The following is an 18,916-nucleotide window of genomic DNA, read 5'->3' on the forward strand; positions in this document are numbered from 1 at the left end:
ACGGGAACCCTCTTGCACTGTTGGTGGGAATGCAAAATGGTGCAGCCGCTCTGGAAAGCAGTGTGGAGGTTCCTCAGAAAATTAAAAATAGACCTACCCTATGACCCAGCAATAGCACTGCTAGGAATTTATCCAAGGGATACAGGAGTACTGATGCATAGGGGCACTTGTACCCCAATGTTTATAGCAGCACTCTCAACAATAGCCAAATTATGGAAAGAGCCTAAATGCCATCAACTGATGAATGGATAAAGAAATTGTGGTTTATATACACAATGGAATACTACATGGCAATGAGAAAAAATGAAATATGGCCTTTTGTAGCAACGTGGATGGAACTGGAGAGTGTGATGCTAAGTGAAATAAGCCATACAGAGCAAGACAGATACCTTATGGTTTCACTCTTATGTGGATCCTGAGAAACTTAACAGGAACCCATGGAGGAGGGGGAGGAAAAAAGAAAAAAAAAAGAGGTTAGAGTGGGAGAGAGCCAAAGCATAAGAGACTGTTAAAAACTGAGAACAAACTGAGGGTTGATGGGGGGTGGGAGGGAGGAGAGGGTGGGTGATGGGTATTGAGGAGGGCACCTTTTGGGATGAGCACTGGGTGTTGTATGGAAACCAATTTGACAATAAATTTCATATATTAAAAATAATAATAATAATAAAAAAAATAAAAAAATATAAAAAAATTAGTGGATCCTTGATGATGTTGTGTTAGGAAGAAGAATGTCTCCTCAAAGATGTCTACATATTGGAACCTGTGACTATGTTACCTTATATGGCAAAAGGGACTTTGCAGATGTGATTAAATTAAGGATATGGAGATAGGGAGATTATACTAGATTGGCTGAGTGGACCCAATGTAATCACAAGGGTCCTGATAAGGGGGGCGGGGGGCAGAAGAGTCACATAAGATATGATGACAGAATCAGACATCAGAGTGATGTGGGCTATGAGCCAAGGAATGCAGGTAGCTTCTAGAAGCTGGAAAAAGCAAGGAAATGGATTCTCTACTGACGCATCCAGGGTAACATAGCTCTGTCAACCCATTTTAGACTTCTGAACCCCAGAACTGTTAAGATAATAAAAGTGTCTTATTTTAAGCCATTGAGTTTTCAATAATTTGTTACAGCAGCAGTAGGAAACTAATACAATATCGTTATTATTTTCAAAGAATAGAAATTTTTTATATTTACCTAGATATTTACCATTTTTCTATTGCTTCTTCATTCTTGAATTCCAGATTTCCCTCTGGTATCATTTCCCTTTAGGCTGTCGAACTTACTTTAGCATTTTTTTAGAGCATGTCTGCTGGCAACAAATTCTCTTGGTTTTCCCTCATCGAGGAACATCTTTATTTTCATCTCCACACTCTATTCCTGAACTGTAACTATGCATTGACAATTCTTTCCTTTAAACACATCAACCATGTTATTCCACTATCTTCTGACCTTCACTGTTTGTGATAAGAAAACCACAGTCTTTCAAATTGTTCCCCTATAAGTAATGTGTTATTTTCCTCTAGCAACTTTCAAGGTTTTTTTTCTTTACTTTTGGTTTCTAGCAGTTTGATAAGATGTATCTAAGCATAGTTTTCTTTGAGTTTATCCTGCTTGGGATTTATTGACCTTCTTGCATCTGTAAATTTATGACTTTCAAAGCATCTAGGAAGTTTTTGACAATTATATCCTCAAATAATTTTTCTATTCTAGGAAAGGAAGGCTGAAAAAAACAGGAAATGCTACCCTTTCCCAGCACCATTTCACAGAGCAAGAGTGTCACTTGGGGGGAAAAAAAAGTACCTGCCTTCTGCTCTGGTGCATCGGTTGAAGAGTTTGTCCCAAGAAGAAAGGCAGGGCACAAGGATAAAGAATGCTGAAGCTCTGCCTGAATGCTCTGTCTGCCTGAAAGGGCTGAAATAATCCGGAAATGGTAGTAGAAAATTCCATGCATTTTGACAGACACTGTCAAAAAACAATGGAGATCTTGGTGCAGAATAATTAAGAGGAAGCTGATACCACTAATACAAGAAAAATATCAGGACAATCACAAGTTTCCTAGAGAGAACCAGGAAGACAACCAGTAAGAGCCCTCTTGAGATCATATAAAATTGTGGTGGTCAGGAAGATTGTGGTATATGCTAGGCTGTATCCCCTTGGGAAAATTAGAGAAAGACATGCAACAGGCTTGAACGGATTCCCCAAGCCATATAGAGACCCATAAACACAGGGCATAAAGCCTCACTGGCACAAAGAACTTAAACACAACCTCTGACCAAACACTGACTAAATCATAAGCTACTCTGACCCAGGGACAAATCCTAGAAAGCCAAGATTAAAAATAAAATCACAGTCATCCTTGGCAGTCTGGAAAAATGTGTGAATGTCTATAGTCTTTCAGGAGCAATCAGAAAAAAAACCTACAAGCTACTACTCCCTGGCTGAATGGGAGAGAGGCAAAATATGTAAATTCACTGAAATGTGAGAACAGCTACACAGATATATAATGGTAAAGGGTAAATATCTAGGGGCGCCTGGGTCACTCAGTTGGTTAAGCGTCCAACTTCAGCTCAGGTCATGATCTCGTGGTTCATGTGTTCAAGCCTTGCATCAGGCTCTGTGCTGACAGTTCAGAGCCTGGAGCCTGTTTCAGATTCTGTGTCTCCCTCTCTCTCTCTCTGCCTCTCCCCTGCTTGCACTCTGTCTCTGTCTCAAAAATAAATAAACATTAAAAAAGGGTAAATATCTAATTGGCTAAGGGAACTTAAGCACAACCTTTGTCCAATAAGTGACTTATGCTAACCCACGGGAAAAACCTAAGTAGCCAAGCTCAAAGATAAAAACAAGGGAAAAAGATATGAGCTGGGACATCAGAGATGCACATTATGAGTGTGGAGGAAGTAAACTTCACAGAATTAGTCCTACTAAGTCAACGAATAAACAAATAACTGATAAAATAATAACAATGACCACTGAGAAGAGCATCAGTATGCAGGGTTGCTATATTACCTAAAATGTCCAGCTCTCAACAAAATATTAAAATACATATATAGTATATAGTTGTAACTATATAGGTAAATATATAGTTGTAACTATATAGGTAAACATAAAAGACAGTATAAATGTACTTTTGTAACTCTATTTTTTTCTATTTGATTTGAAAGTCAACTTCATAAAGCAATATGAATAAATCTATGTTGATGTACACACAATGTATAGAGATATGATTTGTATGACAATAACAGCGCAAAGGAGTGGTTAGGAATGGAACTATTAGGAGAAAAGATTTTAAATTAAGCTGGTATTGATGTCAACTTGATTTTTATAAATTAAGTTGTTCATTGTAATTTCCAGGACAACTACTAACAGAATATATATTTTTTTAAGTTTACTTATTTATTTTGAGAGAGAAAGAGAGAGAAGAGCAGAGAGAAAGGAAGAAAGAGAATCCCTATCAGGCTTCACATGCAGAGCTGGACATAGGGCTTGATCTCACAAACTACAAGATGATTACCTGAGCCGAAATAGAGTTGGAGGCCTAACTGACTGGGCCACCCAGGAGAATTTATTTTAAAATATAGTAAAAGAAATGGCAGGGGAATGAAAATGGCACACTAGAAAATGCCTATTTGACATAAAAGAAGGTAACAATGGGGGAATAGGGGAACAAAAAAGACATAAGACATATAGAAACAAATAGCAAAATGGCAGATTATACCTTATCAGTGATTGCATTAAATATAAATGTATTAAACACTCCAATTTGAAAGCGGAGATTGCAGAATACATTTTAAAAATATGATCCAACCATACGTTGTATACAAAATACGTGCAGATTCAAAGACACAAATAGGTTGAATATCAAAGGATAGAAAAAGTTATACATGTAAACAGTAACCAGAAGGGACCTGGAATGGTTGTATTAATACCAGAAAAATTAGGCCTTAAGATACACATTGTTATTAAAAACTAAGAAGGGTCGTTTATAATGATGAAAATGTCAGTCCATCAAGAAGATATGACAATTATAAATATAAATATGTGGACCTAATGACAAAGCCCCATAGTACATGAAGCAAAACCAGACAGAATTGAAGGGAAACAAAAATATATACAAGGAATAACAATAATATATAATATATGCCAATTTATAAGTATTACTCTGAGAGCTTAATCATTTAATTATCACAGCAATTCTATAAAATAGGTTTTGTTATTTCCATTTGAAATATAGGGAAAACGAGGAGGAGAAATGAAAAGATTTGCCTAAGATCATGTAGCTATTAAGTGAAAAGACCAGGATTTGAAGTCATGCTGTCTGGTGGCTTGTCCAATAGGATTAGTGTCCTTATAAGAAGAAATACCAGAGAGCTCACTCACTCTCTCTAGGTTCACACATCAAGGAAAGGTCATGTGAAGTCATAGCAAGAAGGTGACTGTCTACAAGCCAGGAAGAGATCTGTCACAGAAACCAAATTTCCCAGCACCTAATCTTGGACTTCTCAGTCTCCAAGACTGTTGGAAAATAAGTTTCTGTTGTTTAAAACACCCAGTCTGTGGTATTTTGTTCTAGCAGCCCAAGCAGACTAATACAAGGACATTATGCTAAATTAAATAAGCCAGTCACAAAAGGACAAACATTGCATGATCCCACTAATAAAGTAGTCAAATTCATAGAGACAGAAAGTAAAATGATGGTTGCCAGGGGCTGAGGGAGGGAATAATGGGGAATTTTTATTTAATAGGTACAGAATTTCAGTTTGGGAAGATGGAAAGACTTCTGGAGATGGGTAGTGGTGGCAGTTACACAACAAAGGGAATGTACTTAATGTCAATGAATTGTACACTTAAAAATGGTGAAGATGCGGGGCGCCTGGGTGGCTCAGTCGGTTGAGCGTCCGACTTCGGCTCAGGTCATGATCTCACAGCTCGTGAGTTCGAGCCCCGCGTCAGGCTCTGTGCTGACAGCTCGGAGCCTGGAGCCTGCTTCGGATTCTGTGTCTCCCTCTCTCTCTGACCCTCCCCCGTTCATGCTCTGTCTCTCTCTGTCTCAAAAATAAATAAACATTAAAAAAAAAAGAGAGAGAGAAAAAATGGTGAAGATGGTAAGTGTTTGGTGTACTTTGCCACATTGTTTAAAAGGGAAGAAAAAGAATATATAGAGATATGTGTTGTAATATTTTCTTAAAATTTTTAAAGTTTATTTATTTCTGAGAGACAGAGAGAGAGCAAGAGCAGGGGAGGGGCAGGGAGAAAGGGAGGCACAGAATCCAAAGCAGGATCCAGGCTATGAGCTGTCAGCACAGAGTCTGACACGGGGATCACCGACCTGAGCCAAAGTCGGAAATTTAACCAACTGAGCCACCCAGAAGCCCCTTGATATGTGTTGTAATGCTGATGGGAAGCCATATCCTCAGTTTCAATTCTGCACTCCTCTCTGCCAAAGTCCCACTTGTGTTGAGTTTTCTTAGCATTCTGTCCTCAGTTTTTCAGTCTGTATCCCTTACTGGGGCCACCTGACTCACTCTATGGCTTTAGTTATCATCTAAAATACCTATCTTTGGTCAGACCTTTATTCTGAGCTCTAGATCCATACTCATCAAATAAACACTGAGCATCTCCACTTGAAAGTCCCATAAGCACCTCAAATTCATATAGTTTAAACCAGATTCATTCCATTCCCCTCTCAAATATGCTCCTTTAGATTTGAAACATAAAAATGAAGAGAAATATTAACACCCTTCCTGCTTCATCCTCTGCTCCAGATTGCAATCTCTCCCCTACGCTACAATGCCTTAAGGGTCAATCAGAACTGGGCCTTTTTTCCAAGAAGAACTGCATTTCATCTTCAAAAAGTGATGTTAAACTATTCCTCATATGTGCATGATCCAGCAAGGCCACTGTACCCAAAACCTTAAGCCAACCCCTGAGCCCTGAGTCTGCTAAAACAGCACTAGAGTAAGAATCAGGACTTTGGGCCACATTGGAACCCAGAATTAGCTTATAATACCACTTAACTCCCCCAAATATCTAGGAGTGTCATCCACTTCTATCCTACTCTCAACACTGCCCTTATAACTGGGCATGAGGGGCCCTCTCTAAATCCCATGTTTTGAAGAGTCCTGCATCTCTCTCTCTCTCTCTCTCTCTCTCTCTCTCTCTCTCTCTGTCACACACACACACACGCATACACACACACAGAATAACACAAAGGACACAGGATCTCGTGCTCATTGTTGGCACAGTGCAACTTATAACCCTAGACATATGCACTTTGGCTAGTACTGTTCAGGCTCCAGGAAAGTACTTCTCCACACCTGTTCCCCTCTTTCCTCTAAACAAAAGGCAACTGTGTCCAAATGTCATGAAGATTTGTAGACCATGCCACTGCTGACCTAAGAGGCAGACATTATTTCAGAAGGCAGGGAAGATTCAAGCAGTGGAAGCACTTATGGAAGAGAAGAAACAAGCTAACTTGTCAAAGCCTTCTTAGATACATGAATACAACAGGTTTCTGCTTAACAAACTATCATTTCCCAATAGTGTCCATTTTCTTGCTTATCTTTTTTTTTTTAATTTTTTTTTCAACGTTTATTTATTTTTGGGATAGAGAGAGACAGAGCATGAACGGGGGAGGGGCAGAGAGAGAGGGAGACACAGAATGGGAAACAGGCTCCAGGCTCTGAGCCATCAGCTCAGAGCCTGACGCGGGGCTCGAACTCACGGACCGCGAGATCGTGACCTGGCTGAAGTCGGACGCTTAACCGACTGCGCCACCCAGGCGCCCCATCTTATCTTTAATTTCCAGTCTGTGGCTCCAGAAGTAATAAAAAATCAGTGCAATATTTGCAACAGTTGCATATAGAGGTTAAAGAACATTTCACATTAAACAACACCTATTACTCTTGATTTTAGGATGGCTAGATTAGATAAATGATAGATAGATAGATAGATAGATAATGATGATGATAGATAGATAGATAGATGTAACATATGTAAAGCATTGTCACAGATTGGATGTTCCAGGAGTCATTTTCTGAGACAAAGATGAGAGAATAGAAGATTTACTGGGTAGTGCTCCTGGCATCAACACTTATGGAAGGAAAGAGAATAAAGAAGCAGGAATTGGAAAAGGGAGAAATCAAATTTTAGTGTGGTCTCAATGGAAGGACTCAGCATACTTTGAAGGCAATTCTGAAGACAAAATGAAACTCCAAAACTATCTCAGTTAGGGGCAAGAGGGCCAGGCCTTTATACACAGCATCAGTGAGTCATTGGATGTGGGTCACCCTGACAATGGGATGTAATCTTGAACAAGATAACTCTCAGCTAACGTAATCCCTGAAGGCAACTAAGGGCTCTCTGATGGCAGAATTCCTAACAACTGAAGTAATAAGGCCTTTATTGCTAAAGGGAGCTCTGGGAAAGGCATTACAATGTCCACGACAGTCCACACCTTGTGCCTCCCAGATCCATTTCATATAAGTTCTGGGATCAACTCTTCCAAGAGTCTGGTGGACCTCTCTTCCTAGGAGAAACATTGGACAAACTACAACCTTCGGTACTGTAGCTGGTCTCAAAGCTGCAAATAATCATCTCCCACTTCAACTAACAGTTATAGATCCCCATCAGTCTTAGGGTCTTGGTAGTTTGCCTGGTAGTGTGACTCAGACCCTCCTTCCTGGTCACCACGGCTTTCTTAGGTTGGAGTTGCTATACTTGCTGATACCCACAAGCCAAGCCCACCAACCTATAAACAATGCTTGGGTTTTTCTTTCCTAGTCAGCTTGTCAAAAGACATTTCCCAAGGGGACACTGGTGTAAGGTGAATTAATGATGATAATGCAACAGTGGTAGCTATCATGGCGGATATGCTCTAGCTAATTGTGCAGGTGCATGTGTCCTCCAGCCCTGCTTATGCTTGATCCCGCGTGTAAAACTTCCATCTGGTTGCTGGGCCTGCCCACCCTTATACCTTGGTATATCTGACAGAATTCAGTTCATGATGGGCAGTTCTGGCTACATGGTCACTTGATGTCCTATGGCCAGGCTTTCCATCTCTATCAGGATGCAGTAGCATGTGCGGAGCTATTTTCAAAAGATATATATAATTCTCCACTGCAAATGGCATTGGTTTGCTCCAGACCCTAAATTCTGGACCAAGCTCTGACTTTCCCATTGGGGTTTATCAAAAACTCCAGATAGCATCTTTTGCCAACACAGATACCTCAAATGCCATAAGGTCTGTCTATTGTATAGACCAAGTGCCAAGACTACTTGGGACCAAAGTTTGGACCTGCTTAGGACCTTCTCTTGCTCTAGGCTCCACTCGAAGCTGGCAGCTTTTTGTGTCACCCAGTATATGGGTAGAAACAGTAATTCCAGGTGTGAAATATGGTATTTCCAGAACCCAAAGAAGCCTACCAGGCATTGAGTTTCCTTCTTTGTGGGGAAGGTGAAAATGCAATAATTTGTCTTTTAATTTAGAGGCGATCCCCTGGCATGCTCCCCAGATCATTCAACCTCTAAAACCTGCACTTAACGTAGCCAGCCCATGGATCTTTGTAGGGTTTATCCCCCATCATGTGGAGTACATGTGTCTTACCAAGGCTTGTAATGTGCTAACCATTTCTTACTCATTTTGGTCCCATTAGCATGATGTCATCAACATAGCGGTTTAGTATTATATTCAGATGGTCCAGCTATCTTCAGTCTATAATATGACAGAGGACAGGAGAGTTGGTAGGCCTTTGAGGAAAAACTGTACGTGTATACTGTTGTCTTTTCTACATGAATGTGAACTTTTTCTGATGTTTTATTCTGATCAGGACAGAAAACTACATTTTCCAAATCAATAACTAATTACTAAGTATCTAAGCTCATGTTATTCTGCTCTAGCAAATATATTATATCTGACATGGTAGCTGCACTTGTACCACTACATGGTTGAGTCTGCAATAGTCTACCATCGTCTACCAGGCTCTGCCCACATTTTGCAGGGGCCCAAAATGGTGCATTAAATGTAGATATGATGGGGACCACATTACAGCATTCTTTAGGTCTTTAACAGTGGCACTAACTTCTGCCATCCTCCCCAAGATGCTATATGTCTTTGTTTATTATCTTGGCCAAGGAAGGTGAGGGCAGTCTCAGAAACTTCACTTTTCATCTACAAACAGGTCTGACTCCACAGGCCAAGAAACAAATGTAAGGTTTATATCAACTACCAAAATTTCTATTCCAATTATATATTCAGAGACCAGGAAAATAACCATCAGGTAGGTTTGTGGACCCAGTGGAGCCACTCCGAATTCAACATAGGCCAGGAGTCCATTTAATACCAGGTTCCCATCTGCCCTTATTCTAAGAAGGAGAACATGTTGACATTTTAGGTCTCTGGGTAAATCAACTCATAACTACCGTCCAAAAGTCCTCAAAATGTTTGAGTATTCCTCTTTTCCCTGCATACAGCTACATGCATAAATGGAAGGACTGGAGAAATAATTACTAATGTTGTAGGGTTCTTCTTCCTCTGCACCCAGCCTCTCCTTCAAACAATGCACTCTGGATCAAAAATTGAGTTAGGGTCAGAAGCTGAGCAAGGAACTGTGACTTTTTATCTAGGCACTGTCCCTCAGACTTCTGAACCATCTTTGATGATTGCTCACATTCGGTACAGATTGTTGGCTGCTTATTTTCCCCAGGGCACTGTTGTTCTATTAATCATCTCCACAGATCTCTGCAAATCAGGCTTCCCTGCCTATCACTCTGATTCTGCAGCACATTATGGTATTTGCATTGACCCGACTTCTGATGGTTATGTGCAGTCATCCTGCCTCTATTGTTTCAGAGGCATCACCAATTCTTTTTTCTTTTTTTTTAATGTTTATTTTATTTATTTTGAGAGAGAGAGAGCATGCATGTATGAACAGGGTGGGGGACAGAGAGAGAGAGAGAGGGATACAGAGAATCCCAAGCAGGGTCCACACTGTCAGTGTAGAGCCTGACTCGGGACTCAATCCCACGAACTCTGAGATCATGACCTGAACCAAAACGAGGAGTTGGACACTCAACCGACTGAGCCACCCAAGTGCCCTGAACTATCACCATTTCTATCAGTGTTCTTCATCCTGTAACATCCTCTCCTATTCTGAGCCTTGGCCTCCAGAGGCAAGCCGCCCCTGAACTTAGTGATGCTGCTGCTCCTTTCACCAGTGCATTCTTTATAGCTCCAGCAAATAGTGTGCCCTTTGGATCCTCCTAAAGAACATACTCCTCCAGAGGGTTTTCAGAACATACATGATATATTTATTCTATCATTCCCACTTCTTTGAGACTTTAACCCTTTCCCTGCCATCTGCTATGACAACTCTGGCATTTAAACCTCACTTAATTCTTTTTTTCCATACTTTGAGACGCCATTCTACTAGTGAGTTCACAGATCTCCTGGGGTCTTTCCCAGGGTGTTAAATACTGCATCTTGGGAGATGACTCTCAATACAATTAATTTTTCCCTTATTCAATTTTATATTCCATCTCCCCTGATCAAGGCCCTCAGAATTTAGTCCCGTGATTCCCCCTCAGCACTTGCTAGTACATGCTGGCTAAGTCCTATAGCTTCTTCTTGGGGTATCCCCTTTCCTTCCTTCTTCTTAGGCCCAGCACATCCCCAGGGAGGTTATGCTGTGGCTTAATCCTATACATAGGCCCAGTGGCCAGGATGAGAAGTGGGGCAGGTTCTGAAGGAAACACACATTACCTTAGAGGAGAAAGGACACTGCATTTTCAAACAAAGTGAAGTACTAGCCCTAAATAGGAAGGAGTGGGATACTTCTGAATGCTCAAGGTGTCCAGGGAAATCTGAGAATACAAGATTTTTAGGAATATCAATCCATAAGTCCCCATCCCACGTGTCAGGGTCCCATTCCTTCCTAACCAGAATAGCAGACTTGTCTTGGTTGGGATTCTAACTTTCTTTGAAGCTTGCTTTCAATAAGTCCTGGGCTTGGTCCTACGATCTCTCTACCCTCTACCTAGAAAAGAAGAGGGCCTCTTTATAGGTTATGAATGAAACTTTCTGGCTTTCACATATAGCATTTAATTGCTGATTAATTTAATTTGGCTCTTCATTATTTTTTTTTCTAGAAGTCAAGCATAGAAATAGTTACACAATTTTCTGGCATTCTTTATATCTAATATTTCCCACATATTTCTCAAAAGTCTGCTACATAGAACCAGCTAATGCATCTCCTTCCACCAGTGCCATCCCAGTTCACCATCACTGAAAGCTCTGACAATTCCTATGCCACATGTTTCAGATGCCTATCTACTCCACCTACCATCAGTGATGGGGTCCTCCTTGCCAGATGGGCAGCAGGTGATTCATCTCCAAAATTTCATCACAGTGTTTGCCTTCCTGAACTACTGCTTATATCAACTGTTGTAGGTTGGCTTCCTGGAGAGCAGACTTAGAGTTCAGCATGAAGGGCTTTTATTAGGAATTGCTCTTGAGATCAAAATCTGTAGAAGGGAAAAGAAGGAAGCAGGATTGGACAGAAGGAGAAGTTTAGCTGTCCCATTTGGGGCAAGAAGGCCATGTCAATCAGCCATTGGATGAAAGTACCCCCAGGAAGAGGGCATGACCTTGGGGGAGGTGACTTCCCAGCTGAGACAATTCCTGAAAAGGGATGACAGCTGAGGGCTGTCTGCTGGCAGCACTCCTAGCAACTAAATAACCTCTTTATTCCTGAAGGAGGATTTAGGGCAACAGACTGCAGAATCTACCACAAATGTGACATCATTTTTTCCACTAGAAACTTAATGGCCATTGAATAATAGAATTGAGAACAGTTTTACTTTTTAAATGATTAACAAGATTTAAATTTTCAAACATTTACACTTACATTTACAGCTTTATTCAAATATTTATTCAAAAATTTAATTTATACCTTCCAAATATCTAGACATCAATATGTGAACCTCTATTTATAATTTTGCCCTAGTTCCCTGATATACTATTGACAGGTCTGCTTAGTCCAAATCCATCCATTTCCTCTTGGCAAGTTATGCAAAAATTTGTGGTGTATATAAAAATCAGAAAATACAGATGAGCAAAAAAGAGATAAAATTGCCCATTAATCTAACACCCATAGAACACTATTAACACTTTCAGTATACACCAAAGTTTATACAGGAGATAATTTAGATATATACTTTTACTTTATAAAAAGTATAGCATGTGTTTTTGCAGCCTATTTTTCCCACTTAAGATTAATGCTGAGTTTTTTCCAAGTAAATAAGTCTGGATGCCCATCACAATTTTCAGTAGCTGCAAGATGTTTCTATGTGTAGGCACACCCTAATTTGTTTAGCCAATTGCCTATTTTGAGACACTTGGGTCATTCACAATTTTTCACTCTTCAAAACAGTATGAAGATACACAGCTTTGTACAAGCCAATTATTTGATCATCTTCTATAGATAAATTTCTACAAGTGGAATTACTGGGTCAAAGATCATGTGTATCTTAAAGACTTCTGAAACATGTATCCAGATGGATCTTTGTACCAATGTATGCTCCCACCAGCCCAGTTTGAGAGTGCCCCTCCCACCACACCCTCACCACAATCTGGGGTGGGAGAAAGGTGGATATTCTTCAGTATTGATATCAACACCACTCTCAGTGTTTCCATAAAGGCCCTGCCTCAATCAAACTTCTAAAAGAAATCTAATAGAAGCACTAAACATTGTTATTTCTTCTATTATATTTTATTATTTCAAAATAATAACTAATGTATTTACCTTACACAGACACCAGAGTTAGTCAACAAAGAGAATGTTTTCCTATTAAATACCACCAGGACCCTAAAATAAAATTGTCCCTCTATGTATGCCCTCAAGATAAGTTCCATCATTTCTTTGTTCAAAGAGTGTATCACTTCCTTGTCCCCTTGCTATTCCCATGGCCAGTAGTGAAGTCTCACACTTTTAACATCTCATACCTGGACCATGGCAGTAACTTCCTAACTGGTGTTCCAATCTCCAGTGGCCACTCTTGTCCCCACCCCAACTCTGACCCATCCTGCACACAGATCAGCTACATTCTTTTCCTTTAATTGCTCATTCCTTTGGTCACAAAATGTTGTAGGGTCACCCAGGGGTGGATGGAGTAACATTAAGACAACTCAGTTTAGCAGTCAGGGATCCTCCATGAAAGGGCTCACCCAAACTGATGGATTACATTTCCCATACTCCCCTCCCCACACGTGGAACTCCAGGCAGGCCAGCCTCCTCTATGGAGCAGGATTTCCACCTCCATGCATTTCTTCCCACCACTCATCCCTCCTCCAAATGTTCTCCCACCCCATTTTTATCCTATCCTTCAAGCCCAGCTTCATTAAGTGTCCCCCTCCTCTGTAAAATTTTCTCTGACCACTCTGTTGCCTGCAGAAGTTTCTGCACTGTTTGGCCATGATCAGAGGCTCATGGTTTTGTAGTATATTTTTGTTTCCATACATCTTGCCTTTCCAAATAGATCATAAACCCAAGGACAAAGATGTGTCTCTTTTTTTCTGCTTATAACACACAACTTTATTGATGACATAAAAATAAAGCCTCAAATGTATAAACATAAGTCCACACAAAGGACCAAAAATTACCTTACTTATGAAAAATCAGGTCAGATTCTGTTCATGAAGCATACTAAAAATATCTTGATCCAGACAAGGTAATAATCAACACATGTATTTTCAGTACAAGTTTGAATTCGTTTGGTGTTCATAAAGTGATCCAGCTATAGACCATCATAAGTAACATCGGTTTCAAAGTTATAATGCAATTTACAATGTGCATTACCTCCAGGCAGCAAAACCAAAATATTACTCAGATTTGTTTGGAAACATATAACTAATCAGAGTTTACTTAATAATAGCTCAACTCTTTCTTTCACCTCAGGGTCACTGTATTCTGCTGCTAAGACTCGAAGTTTCTTGGCACATGCTTTAGGTCGTTGGAATATGAAATAAAGGGAATTTTTACTGAACTTGTCCTGGGTAAATACTTTTGCTCTTCTTTTAAAATGGTAATTTATATTTTCAAATAGTGAAAGAGCATTAAGAATATTCTCTTTTGTCTCTTTCTTGTTAAAGATATTAATCAGTGATGTTGGTGCATTGGCAATGAGTAAGTCTTTTGTCATAGATGGGTTTTTAGAGAAATTCAAAAGCATTCCCAAAATATGGTCTTTGGTTTCTCCACTTCCCACAGTTAACAAACGAAGAAATTCTGAAATATAATTTGTAACCATATGCTGATATTCACTAATAACAGTCAAATGCTTTATCAATCTTAGTCCAGCCAGCTGCACATTTGAATTCAAGGGATAGGTCACTGTGTCTTCACATACTTGGTTTAAGTATGTTTTCACCTTCCTATGATTTTCAGCAGCCACTGAGATGTTATTCAGTGCATTTAAAGCCTTCTGCCTAACACTGGGATAGGGATTATTGAGCAAGCTTTCAATAATTGATATTCTACCTGCATTACGAATGACTTCATGGGAAAATGGATAATCAGGACTGTTATATAGAGCATTATTGGCTATTTCATGAATAGAAGGATCTTCAGTCATCTCAATCATGCAAATAAGTTTTTCAAGCTCTCGTGGATCCATATTAGCTTTGCGTTTACAGCGACAGGTCCAGGGATGAGTTTTCTCCTCACACCTTATCTTTCTGATTTCATCTTCAGGTGGGAAGCAGGACTCATTTTGGTATGGAAATTTCATTTCCGTCCAGATCATGGCTCCCGCCCATGACCCCATTCCTGCCCCAGGGACCATGGATGGATATGTGCCTCTTGACTCAATTGACTTTTTGGCTTTAGTCTTAAGTGCAGATTTGTCCTCACTTCTGTTTTCATTACCATGCCAGAACCAAGACCTTACATCAATTCCACCAGAAGCCTCAAGGTTATCCTTATAGACATCTCTCTCACTCTTGGATCTGAACTCATTACTCTTCTCAGTATCAGCCCAAAACAAGGACCTTAAACTGATTTCCTCAATATCAGGGCTGGACACTCTACTTAGCTCATCCTCATCTACATCCTCAGTCAAAGACCAGGACCCCATGCAAGCCTCTTCTTCACCCCCAAGCCTAGACCCTGTAGTGGCTGCATCTCCATCCCAGAGCCAAGATTCCTTCCTGGCATCTGCCCCAGCCCCAGCTCCCACACAGGAATCCACATGAGCTGCCTCTTCAGATCTGGTCCAGGACTCAATATTGACCTCTTCTTCAGCCCTTGATCTGGATTCAATACTGGCCTCATTTTTACCTCCAAGTTTGGACGCAATACCAGCAGCCTCTTGCCCTCTCCTGAACCAGGACCCTGTAGAAATCTCACCTCTAATCCCAAACCAGGATCTTTCATTGGCCTCCATCTCAGCACTTACCTGTGGTCTTCCACTGGCCTGGTCATCAGCCCTAGCCCAGGACCCTCCACTTGCCTGGTCCTCAGGCCCCAGCCTAGATCCTCTACTGGTCTCATTACCATGCCTCAACCCAGGGCAAGATTTTCCACTAGCCTGATCCCCAGTGCCAGCCTGGGAGACTCCCCCACTGGCCAGGTCCTCAAATCCAGGTTTGGAACAGCTATCAGCCTGATCCCCAGCCCCAGCCCAGGACCTTCCACTGGCCTGACTCTCAGTGCCAGCCCAGGGCCCACCACTAGATTGGTCTGCAGACCCTGTATTAGACCCTTCAACAATCTGGTCCTTAGCACCAGACCAGAACCCTCCTCCACTGGCATCCTCAAATCCAGGTTTGGGACAGCTACTAGCCATATCTCCAGCCACAACCCAAGACCCTCCACTGACCTGACTCCCTGTATCAGCCCAGGACCCACCACTGGATGGGTTCGTAGGCCCTAGGCTAGATCTTCCAACAGCCTGGCTACCAGCCCCACCCCAGGACCCTCTTGCATTAGCATGACTCCCACTGCAAGCACAGAACCATCCATTGGACTGGTCTTTAGGCCTTGGCCTGGATTCTTCACTGGCCTGGTCCCCAGTGCCAGCCCAGGAATCTCCAAATGACTGGTCCCTGGGACCTAGCCTAGACCCTCTACCAGCCTGGCCCCCATTGTCAGCCCAAGACCCTCTTCCACTTGTCTGCTCTTCAAATCTAGGCTTTGTCCCACCACCAGCCTGATCCCCAGGTGCAGCCCAGGACCCTCCATTGCCCTGGTCCACAGCTTCAACCAAGAACCCTCCACTGGCTTGGTCCTCAGAGTCAGCCCAGGACCTTCTGCTGGACTGGTCCTCAGGCCCCAACCTTGGCCATCCACCAGCCTGGCCAACAGCCCTAGCCAAAGACTCTTCTTCATTTACCAGATCCTCAAATCTAGGCTTGGACTCACCACCAGACTGATCACCAGTCCCAGCCCAGGAATTCCCACTGGCCTGGTCCACTGTCCCAACCAAGGATCCTCCAATGACCTGACTGCCAGTGCTAGCCCAGGACCCATTACTCGACTGGTCCACAAACCCTGGCCTAGACCCTTTGTTGGCCTGTTCCCCAGCCCTAGCCCAGGACCCACCCCCAGACTGGTCCACAGGCCTCATTTTGGCCCCTCCACTGGCTTGGTCTGCAGTGTCAGCCCAGGACTTTCTACCAGACTGATCCTCAGGCCTGAGCCTAGACCCTCCACTGGACTGGCCACCAGCCACAGACCAGGACATATTTCTACTGGCTTGATCTTCAAATCTAGGCTTGGATCCAGCAGACAGATCACTGTTCCCAATCCAGTACCCTCCACTAGCTTGGTCCATATCCTCAGCCCAGTACCCAATGCTAGCCACATTCCCAGCTGTAGCTTCAGCCCAAGACCCTCCATTAGCCTGAATCCTAGCCCCATCCTGGGACCTTCCACTGTCCTGTTCCTCAGCTCTAGTCCAGGACCCTCCAATGGCATCTTTCCCAGCCCAGGACACCCCACTGGCCTGACTTCCAGCCCAGGGCTCACCAATAGCCTGCTTCCCAGTACTAGCCCAAGATCCCACACTGGCCTGGTTCTCAACCCCAATCCAAGACCCTCCAATGGCTATGTCCCCAACCTCTGACAAAGAACCCCCACTGGCCTTGTTCCCAGCCCAGGACTCTTCACTGGCCTGGCTCCCACCCCAGAGCCCCCCACAAGCCTGGTCCCCAGCTGCAGCCCAGGAAGGAAAACCAGCTTCATTGTCAGCCTTAGCCCCAGCCCAGGACTTAATATCAGACTTATCACTAGCCCCACTCCAGGATTCAACACTGGCTTCATTCTCATCATCAGCCCAGGACATGCTATTCTCCCAGTATCCATCCCTGGCCTGAAACCTAAATTTTATCCATCGCTCAGAAGCAATCCAATCCTCAATACCAATCCCATTCCAGTAATAGTCATGGACCCTAGGCTGAATTTTTCTGCAGGCCTGAGTGCCTGTCCCACCGCCACTCTCAGAAGTGAGCATGGCTTCAGTCTTAGGTTTTACATAGCCCTCATCTTCTGTGACTTTTGCCTCAGACTTGGGTATAGCCTTGTCCTTTGCTCCAGGCAAGACCTTATTCTGGGAATGGGCCACAGACTGAGGCTGGCCAGAGCCCATCATATGTGCCCCAGCCTCTACCTTAGACTCAACATTGGTATTTCCCCTGACCTTACTCCTGGCACCAAGCAAGGCCTCACCCTGAGAACTGGCCACAGCTTGGGGTGAAAGAGAGCCTCGTCTATCTTGCCCAGCCCCTGCCTTAAATACCACATTGGGATTGTCCCTGACCTTATTTCTGGCACCAGACAAGGATTCACCTTGAGAATTAGACTTGGCTTGGGGTTGGGCAGTGTCTATTATATCTGTTTGAGGCTGAGCAGAACACATTGTATCTGGCCCAGTGCCTGCCTTAGACATAGCACTGGGATTGCCCTGGATCTTACTCCTAGCACCAGGCAAGGTTTCACCTTGGGAATCAGACACAACCTGAGGCTGGGTAAAGCTTGTTGTATCTGCTCTGACCTCTACCTTAGACACAACATTGGGATTGCCTCTGACCTTATTCTTGACACTAAGCAAGGCTTCACCTTGGGAATTGGCCACAGCCTGGGACCGAGCACAGCCCATTGTTTCTGGCCTAATCCCTGCTTTAGACACAGAACTAAGATTGCCCCAGACCTTATTCTTAGTGCAAGTTGGAGCTTCACCCTGGGAATTGGTCACGGCTTGGGTCTGGGAAGAGCCTGCTGTATCTGCCCTGACCTCTGCCTTACACACAGTGTTGATATTGACCCTGACCTTGTTCTTAATATCAGACAAGGCTTCACCCTGGGTATTGGCCACCACATGGGGCCAGGCAGAACCTGTTATATCTGCAGTGGCCTCTGCCTTAGATACAGCATTGGGATTGCCCTTGTCCTTATTCTTAGCACCAGACCAGGCTTCATCCTGGGAATTAGTCACAGCTTGGGGCCAGGCAGGGGCCACTATATCTTGCTCAGTGCCTGATTTAGACAGAGCACTCAGATTGCCTTGGACCTTACTCCTGGCACCAGAAAAGGCTTCACCTTGGGAATCAGACTCAGCCTGGGGCTGGGCAGAGCTTGTTATATCTGCTCTGGCCTCTACCTTAGACATGGCATTGGGATTGCTGCTGACCTTATTCTTCACACCAGGCAAAGCCTCACACTGAGAATCAGCCATAGCCTGGGGCTGGGCAGAGCCCACTGTATCTGGCCCAGTCTCAGCTTTAGACAAAGCACTGGGATTGCCCTTGACCTTATGCTTGATACCAGGCAAGGCCTCACACTGGGAATTGGCCACAGCATGGAGCTGAGCAGAGCCCACTGTATCTGACCCAGCCCCTGTCTTAGACCCAGCATTGGAATTTCC

General features: G+C 42.9%; 1 protein-coding gene across 8 annotated transcripts in view; it reads right to left on the reverse strand.

The window, feature by feature from the left end:
- ARMCX4 (armadillo repeat containing X-linked 4) overlaps nucleotides 1–18,916 on the reverse strand; it is a 31,360-nt gene that overhangs the window by 6,692 nt on the left and 5,752 nt on the right. For 5 of the 8 annotated variants that reach the window (XR_005787886.1, XR_005787888.1, XR_005787885.1 and 2 more), the window contains exon 5: nucleotides 11,341–11,521. Coding sequence is in view for 2 of the 8 variants with exons in the window: in XM_040467258.1 (XP_040323192.1) it covers nucleotides 13,910–18,876 (4,967 nt within the window). In the remaining 6 variants the exon portion in view is untranslated. Of the gene's footprint in view, nucleotides 1–10,028; nucleotides 10,862–11,340; nucleotides 11,522–13,558; nucleotides 18,877–18,916 lie in introns of those variants that run through there. The other 3 variants (XR_005787887.1, XM_040467258.1, XM_040467260.1) reach the window with 3 other exon arrangements.

Source organism: Herpailurus yagouaroundi, unplaced genomic scaffold, assembly GCF_014898765.1.
Source record: "Herpailurus yagouaroundi ecotype Mexico unplaced genomic scaffold, PumYag 67383, whole genome shotgun sequence".
In the NCBI taxonomy this organism is placed as follows: Eukaryota; Metazoa; Chordata; class Mammalia; order Carnivora; family Felidae; genus Herpailurus; species Herpailurus yagouaroundi.